At 61.3% G+C, this 8,432-nt stretch overlaps 1 protein-coding gene across 1 annotated transcript in view; it reads right to left on the bottom strand.

Annotated features, from left to right (window-relative positions):
• Nucleotides 1–3,078: 3,078 nt before the first annotated feature.
• Nucleotides 3,079–8,432, bottom strand: part of ERBB3 (erb-b2 receptor tyrosine kinase 3) — a 36,375-nt gene continuing 31,021 nt past the window's right edge. The window contains exons 27-28 of the mRNA XM_039514002.1: nucleotides 7,726–7,993; nucleotides 3,079–7,242 (exon numbers count right to left, since the gene is read on the bottom strand). Of these exons, the coding sequence (XP_039369936.1) occupies nucleotides 6,707–7,242; nucleotides 7,726–7,993 (804 nt within the window). The 3' untranslated portion in view covers nucleotides 3,079–6,706. The remainder of the gene's footprint in view (nucleotides 7,243–7,725; nucleotides 7,994–8,432) is intronic.

Raw genomic sequence — 8,432 nt, 5'->3', positions numbered from 1 at the left:
CTCTGGGATTATTTGAGGGTGACCAGAAAACAGGTTTGCGCACTAGCCGTCAGTATGTACAGGCACTGGGAGCCAGGGCTTTCCTTCTGTTCCCAGACCTACCTCTGGCTGTATGCCATTACTTCACCTCTGGGCTTCATTCCCCCTCCCTCCTCTGACCAAGTGGGATAATTCTTATTGGGAGCTGTGACGCTTACAATTTTGTAAAGTGCTTTTAGATCCCTGGATAAAAGGCATTTGCTCAGAAATATTTTGCCCAATTTCTCCTACGTGGTGGAAAGAGCCTAGTCAAGGAATTAAGTCAAAAAGCTTATGCCCAAATAAATCTGTTGGTCTTTAAGGTGCCACAGGATTCCTCCTTGTTTTTGTGGATACTGACTAACACAGCTAACCCCGATACATAAACTGTGAATTTGGAAGTGGGTTTTTAAAGTATATCTAAAAATCATCACAAAAAACAGTATTTCTGTATGCCATCATGTTGTGAAGAAGGGGCAGCATGAAAATATGAAGTGTTAAAATTCACACAGAAGCAAAACAAATGGCGATCAATATCCATTAGGGAATGGGAAAGTTACAAAAGAGTTTAATAGCACTGGCCAAGGAACATCTATTAACTGTACTTTGTACTTATACAGTGCCTCATTCCATGAATTAAAAGCACTTTACATCATTAAATACATATACTACGTTGTCAAGAAATCAAGAGAAAAATCAGGAAAATGTAAAACCTTGCAACTATTCTGGATTTTGAATGTTTTACCTGTGACGTACAGAAAAATACTGTGACCATTTTACTTTCCCATGAGGAGTGCCCCCTACATGCCATTAAACTGATCAGAACAGATTTAACTTTTTTTAGTACAACTAATGTTAAAAAAAAAGTATATAATACATAGCTTGAGAAAAGAGCGTCTGTACATCTGGGTATAGTGCTTAGATTATCCACAAATACAAAGCTGGTTTTTAAAAGTCATATGATACACAGAGTACATAATCAGCAATAACGCAAATGTGGGTGAATAGATTTAACGATACAGTTTAGATATTAGAATCCAAATACTGGGATAACATCACTCATGAAACGTTGTACAGAGATTTGGTTGTGGAAAGCCAAATATATCAGTGAGTGGAGCGTGTCCCTCAGTAACTGAGAATTGGGCAGGTTGTCCACGAGGGAAGGGTTGCAGTTTGCACTACATTCTGCCTAGATCTTGGCGTTAAATCCAGCGTGCGGAGCATCCCAAGAGGATACAAGTTTACACGTGACTGGTAAGAAACCCACTCAATCTCCCAAACCCGAGCCCACTCCCCTGCCATGACGGCCTCAGCCGGACCCCCTTTAAAGGGGGGATTAAATACGGGGATTGCCGAGGGCACCAGTGAAGCAGCTTCAGCCCAGCCCGGCCGGGCTGTTCCGCAGCTGTCACCTGTCTCCGGAGTTACTGGTCGCCACCATGGCCGGCACAGCAGACACCTGGGGAAGGCGGAGGGGCCGGAGGCTGAAGCGGTTTTAAGAACGGACCCAGCGGCCCGTTGGGGTCTCGGGGCCGGGCTGGGGCCCTGCGGGGCGCGAGGCGGGCACCCCCCGCCCCGCCAGGGGCCCGGGAACAAAAGCCCACGCGGGAGGAAGCGGGCGGGCTGCGGGAGCCGCACATGGCAGAGGCGCCGCGGGACCATGTGGCGGCCCTTCCCGGCCGGGGCACGGCGCCGCGCGGCCCCCTCCCCCGGGCCTGGCTGCCCACCCCCGGCCTGGGTACCCCCCCACACTCCAGCTGGGGGGGGGCGCGGCCTGGCCACGTGCTAGGGGCGCCCCAAGGCGCGGGGGGAGGAACAGGGCCCTCCCCGGCCGGACATGGGGGAGGGGGGGCCGTGCCGGCGGGGCCCCCCCGGACACCCGGAGCCGCGTGGGGGGAGGGGCGGGCATGGCCCGTAGGGGGGGGCGCTGCCTCTCCCCCATTGGGGGGGCTCAGGACACCCCGGGGGGACCCCGCCCCCGCGCCGCCCGCGCGGATCGGATCCGACCCCCCCCCGGCCCCGCACTCACGGGTGGCGGTGGCCCCCCCCCGCGTGTACTTGGTCACCACCCGGTCCTCGGCGATGGTCAGCTCGGCCGCCTCCTCCTCGCCCGACCTGGTGGGCGCCGCCCGGGCCCGGCCTGGCCTCGCCCCGCGCTGGAACCGCCGCCGCCGCCTGAGGAGAGACCCGGCCGGAGGGAGCGAGCGAGCCGGAGAGAGCGCGGGCTCCGCGCGGGGCACGCTGGGGAGGCGAGTCCCCGCCCGCTCGGCCGCCGGACTACGACTCCCGGCAGGCGCCGCGCGAAGGGGAAGGGGCCCCGCCCGCTGCGTCGGGGACCACGGCTCCCGGCATGCAGCGCGCCCGGGGCGCTCTCGCGCGAACAGGGGCAGAGTCGCGTTTTCCGAGATGGCGGGTGGGCCGGCGGGTCGCAGTGCACGCTGGGAGTTGTAGGCTGGGGTTGGCCTGGACTACAAGTCCCAGGGGGCTGAGGGGCCCTTGGTTAAAGAGGGTTGGAACTGGAGGGGCTGCCCTAAGGGTGGTATGGGCACCCCTAGGTTGGGTAAGAAAGGGGGCACGAGGGGACGGGGAAAGGGATTCACCCTAAGGGGGAGGGGTACCCTTAAGGGAGGGGCATCCCCAGGGGAGGGGGATAAAGGGGGTACCCCGAGGGGGAGGGGGAGAAGGGGGGCACGAGGGGGGGAAGGGATTCACCCTAAGGGGGAGGGGCACCCTCAGGGGAGGGGGAGAAAGGGGGTGCCCCAAGGGGGAGGGGGAGAAGGGGGCACCCCACGTGGGGGAGGCACAGGGGCACCCCTGGAGGGGCTGAGGGTGCATGCTGTGGGGAGGGGTCTAACCCAAGATACCTCCAGCAGGACCTGGAGCTGCAGCAATGGCAGCCAAGGGAGGGGGAAGAAACTGCCTCCTCCAGGCGCCCCTTGGCATGGGGCATGTGGGGAGAGGCATCTCCAGGGTCTGCCCGCCCTGGCCCCACCCACTCCTCATGCCATCCCCCCCTCCCCTCCCAAAGCCAGGCCAGCCGGGACACACTCGGGCACCATGTTCATCAGTGTCACTTTTATTTTGTCTTAAAAAAATACATTACAACTCCTTCAGTGATGGGAAGCACAGAAACCGGAGAGACGGCGCGAGCAAGGGCTTCCCACGCAGGGGTTCATGGGCCCAGCCAAACCCGGCGTCCCAGCCCGAGAGCGACGGACGCCAAACGCTTGAGAGGAAGGCACCAGTCCCCATCCACCTGTAACAACACACGTATGGCCCCGATCTGGCAGTGAGATGTGCTCGGAAAGGCCCTTCCTTTGCGCTGCCCGTGCTCAGTGTACGGTTTTGCATTTGGTGTTTTCTTAAAGCTTCATAGTAAATAAAGTTTGGTTCTAGTCTTCGTGGCCGCACAGAAAAGCTTGAAAATACAACGCCTTGTCAGGCCTAAAGGCTCAGAAACCAGAAGGCAAATTAAAAAAACAAACCCAAACCAAACTCATTTAAAAAAACAAACCAACCAGGATTTTATAGCTGAGTTCGTGGTTTTTGAATACTTGAGGTTGGCACAGCTGCTCCCAGAGACCTCCTTGACTTTAGAATATTTGTGTGCACTGTCGCGGAGCACGGCACGTGCTGTACAATTTCCTTCCTTCACCAATGTTGTATTCGCTATGGCCACGGGCTACAGTACACTGCAGTTTGTATGCGGTTTGCCTAGCTCGTGCCAGAGCAAATTTGTTGACAGGCCCCTATATTAATAAATACATCCCAGGTGCTACATGAGTCCAACTCTCTGCATCTCCTTCCAAGACCAGAGCCTAAATATGCAATAATAGTAAATTCCCTTCTGAGCTGCCTATTCCCTGTGAACCTTGGGACATTTATCCTAGCTGGTGTCACCACAAATGGTGTTTCTATTCCTGTAAGTGTCTCATTCCTTTAAAAAACAAAACACTAAAGCGATTTCATCCTGCGGCTGTGAGTCCCACAGGTAAAACTGTAAAGTTCAGAGATTCCTTTTAACCTTCATTCCACCAGTTCTGACACACAGCAAGACAATGCAAACCAGGACAGGAGGGGAAAAAAAAGTACTCCCTGCTTTCCAGTGCGTTAACCTTTATGAAAATGTACAAGGGGGGGGGCTCTTCTGGAAGATCCAGGCCAGGCTACTGGAGGCATCGCATGTGTTTCTTTAAAAGGACTAATTAGCAAATTGGATTGGCTCAGTTTGCACCTGCTCTTCCCCTGCGTCTCGTGTCCTCACTTGCATCCCTGCAGCATGCTGCCCGTGCGAGCTGCCACGTTTCCATGCCCTTTGCACAGGTGTAAACAACCCAAAGAGGATTCGGACCCGGTGATTTCACTAGAATTAGTCCAGCCGGAAGCAAAACCGCGATCAGCCCCTTTGAGTTTAGTAGGAAGGTGCAGGCCCAGAGGTGCAGCCCCCATGCTCAGCTCTCCCCTGGTGGGTTCCTCAGTTCTCTCCTTTGGAGAGCCTGGGAAGAAAACACAGCAAACCCCTCACCTTGTCATGCTAGAACCCAGGAGTCCGGGCCCAGCAGGCTATTGGTTCCTGCATTTAAAACAAATAAAAAGGGATGGTGCAGCGCAGCCTGGGTGAAGCACACAATGGGTGGGGGGACCTCAGGGTTGTTTCTACTTTTCATTCTGAAATACAATAAACCCTTCCCACGTGAGAACGTTAGTGCCACTTGCCGGCAGGGGGCAGAGTGGCAGCTCTGAGCCGTGTGCCAGGCAGGGGCCCCATGCCAGCCTCGCTAGCAAGGTGCCCGCGTGGATTCCTTCGCCCAGACGTGTGTTTTAGGACTGAGACGTGTCACGCACTCCGCCCCACGTGGGTTGGGGGGGGATCACGAGTCGGTGCTTCCCCACGGCTCTAGCAGGCAGGAGGTCTCACTGGACACCCCAGAAGGGTCTCTGATCTCCACAGCCAGTTCAGGGCAATGGGGCTGGTGCCCCCCTGCTCAGCCGGCTGCAAGAGGGAGGGGAGGAGCCCGCAGAGACCTGCCCCACGCTCCCTTCCTCCCTCCCGTGCAGGTCCCCGCTCTAGTCACACGTTGGTAGTATGGTCTGTCCCCCCGTCCCGCCCCACCCTGTGGCTGGGGGGAAATGCCCCTTCCACAGCTCAGAGAGCAGAGGGTGACAGCCTGTTCTAACCACTAGACACCCCCTTCCTCCTGGAGCTGGGAGCAGTGCAGCCGCAGAGCAAGGAAGAACCCCGGTTCCCTCTTAGAGTAGGACCAGAACCCAGGAATCCAGACTCTCGCACTCCCTGCTCTAACCCCTAGACAACGCTCCCCTGCCAAGGATTCGTCGACTTCGCCACTTTAACCAAGGCTGCTCAGACCCACTGTGAGTCCCCCAGGTAAACAGCACTGACATCCCATGGCCTCAAGTGGGAAGAATTCAGAGCCCCCCCTTGCTTCATTTGGGGGGGTGACAAGGGGGGCACACACGCTCCGCTTCCTGCAGAGGAGAGAAACACTTCAGCAGCCCTCGGCGTACCCAGAGACACTGGCCACGACCCCCCACAGACCGCGCACGGAGGAGAGGAAAGAGGGGAGCGCGGGCCGGAGCCCTGGGTAGGGAGGCAGCCCGCGGGCCAGGCCAGCCTGCTCCAGCTGGGCACATGGAGGGAACCTCACCACGAGATTCAGTGCAAAACCATCAACTTCATTTCTTGGCCCCAGGCTTGGGGCGTCATCCCCCCACCCCCGCCGGTAGCTAGCTCCCCGCCTCTCAGCGGCCATGGGGGGGGAGGTCCGGGGCTGGAGCCTGCTGTTCTCGGGTCACCCCCAGGCGCGGGCTCTGATCACCCCGGGGGGTCGGGATCAGACTCCGGCCCCCGGGCTTCTTACCCCAGCGGAAATCGGGTTGAACAGGACGGAACCCGACCCACCGACTCTCCACCCGGCTCCAGCCTCCGCTCCTAAGCTGTGCCCAGCGCAGCAGCGGCAAGGGAGGGGGCCGCACTCGTTGGGACACCCCCGGTTTGCAGGGGGGCAGGAGAGAGAAGGTCTCTAACTCCCTACATGGCCCAGAGCAGCGAGTCTGGGACGAAGATCTCAGGAGTTCTGGCTCCCGGTCCAGCGTTTTACCCGCTAGACCCCCAAACCAGCAGCCCCCTCTTCTGTTCACGTCACCCCACGGCCCTGCCTGGGGCAGCTCTGGGATTCTTCATAGCCAGGTGTAAGGAGACCCCCCCCCCGTTTGCTTGGTAGGGGGTGAGGAATGAGGCAGCCCCTCCCCCACCTGCCTGATCCATGGCTGGGCCCCAAACGCCCCCAGGCCCTATGCTGGGAGCTCAGTACAGGAGGCTTTTCCCATGAGGGGGGAGGGGAGGACGCAGCCCGACTCCCCTGGTACCTGTCCTGCGTCCATGTCTGTGATCCTGAGGCGGAACGGGGGAGGGGGCTGCCCCCCCCCGACTGGTTTGATTTCACAGTGGGGCAGTGCATTGCCCCCCAGCTGCCAGAGCCAGCCTGCATCCCAGCATGCAATGGGCACAGACCCAGGGGCAGCGTTTGCTGTAAATACCCCCTGGGGCTGGGGAAGGACGTTTGCTCCCAGCCCCCCGGCTGGGCTCGTTCAGGGAGGGGCGGGCGGGTGCTGGAGTCCAATGGCCCAGCCCCCCCAGGACAGACGGGTTGGGCACCCCCCTGGCCCCCTAGGTCCGCTGGGCGTCCGCCTTGGCAAAGAGCCGGCTGTGCCAGTAGTCGGGGTTGTCGAAGGCGCAGTCCGAGGCTTCCAGGCTCCGCAGGGGTTTCATGAAGCCGTTCTTGGGGCAGGGCGAGCTCTGGCAGCCCGGCGCCAGGATGGCCTCCATCACCTCGTAGGCCTGCTCCTCGGGGGAGCCCCGGGGGACGGCCGCGCTCATGCAGGTGTAGTCGTCCCGCCCGGCCCCCGGAGAGCTCAGCACGCTGCTCAGGGACTGGCTGAGTTTGGGCTGCTTGTTCATGTATTCGTAGTCCTCCTCGGCCGCGGCCACCTCCCAGCCGGCCACGGGCAGCTGGGAGCTCAGCACGCTGCCCAGGGAGGCGCTGCGCTCCGAGCCCAGGTCCATGTACTCGTAGCCCAGCTCCTCCAGGGAGGCCGGCCGGGGCTGCGGGGGGCGTCTGTTCATGTACTCGTACTCCTCCTCCGGCTCCGAGACGCAGCCCAGGGGCCCGTCCCGCGCTGCCCGGGCGGCACTGCCCGCTCGCTCTGCGGGGGGAAGCAACGACAAGCCGGCGTTAGGTGCAGCCGGCAGGGGGTGGCAGCTGGAGATGGGGGGTGGGGTGTCTGATCTGCCTCGTGGCCTCTCGCCCGCCTGCCTCGTGCGCGGGGGGCAGCCGGGGCACAGCATCCCGGGCACAATGGGAGAGGCAGCTGGCTCTCCTCCCCCATGGCAGCTTCCTTCCGGAGTCCCCAGTGAGGCAGGAGGGACCGAGTGGCTATGGGGAAGGGGCACCGGGACCCAGAGATTTCCCACCTCCGGCTCGTGGGTTTCCCAGGCCCAGATGCGGCGAGTTTGCTGGGTCTCAGCCCAGCAGGCCAGGTAACGACCAGATAACGACCACCCCCGCGGGCCCCTTCGTGGCAGGATAGACCCAGACCACCCCCCTGACTCCCGGAGCAGGGTCCCGCCCAGGGAAGCTGCGGGAGGCAGCCTGGGGCCCGGAGGTCGGACCCCGGGGCTGCCGTTACCTCGGCCGTGGTTATCCGGCAGGACGTAGCCGTTGGTGTCGTCCTCGCCGTCGGCCGTGCCCGCGGACAGGGGGAAGCTCTCGCGCTGGGAGAGGTAGGCGCTGTCGCCCCGGGAGCGCAGGCCCTGGCACAGGCTGCCCGGCAGGGAGAGCTCCTCCATCAGCTCGCACTCCGAGGCCGTGCCCCGGCCCTCCGACGACTCCGACACCGTCCGGCCCACCGACTCCTGCCGGGCCCGCAGGGTCTGCCGGGAGCCCAGCCCGGTGCCCTGGGAGACGTGGGGAGAGAGACGGGGTCAGGAGAGGAGCCGCCGGGCACGGGTAGCGTTAGCCCAGCTGCTCCGCTGCTGCCCCCAGCCCTGACCCAGCCAGCTCTGCCGGTGCCCCTCACTCCCGACCCACAGCCCCTGCTAGCCCAGCCCTGGGCTCCCCCCAACCCAGCTCCGCCTGTGCCCCTCACTCCCGACCCACAGCCCCTCCTCTCCCAGCCCTGGGCTCCCCCCTTCCCCAGCCCTGCCGGTGTCCCTCACTCCCGACCCGCAGCCCCTGCTAGCCCAGCCCTGGGCTCCCCCCAACCCAGCTCCGCCTGTGCCCCTCACTCCCGACCCACAGCCCCTCCTCTCCCAGCCCTGGGCTCCCCCCTTCCCTGGTGGTGCCCCTCACTTCCGCCCAATGGCCCCGCAGGACCCTCCGGCAGAGGCCGTCCAT

The sequence above is a fragment of the Mauremys reevesii genome, linkage group 25 (assembly GCF_016161935.1).
Source record: "Mauremys reevesii isolate NIE-2019 linkage group 25, ASM1616193v1, whole genome shotgun sequence".
Lineage (NCBI taxonomy): Eukaryota > Metazoa > Chordata > Testudines > Geoemydidae > Mauremys > Mauremys reevesii.
Note: the sequence above shows the minus strand (reverse complement) of the source record. Positions and strands in the feature narration are given on the sequence as shown.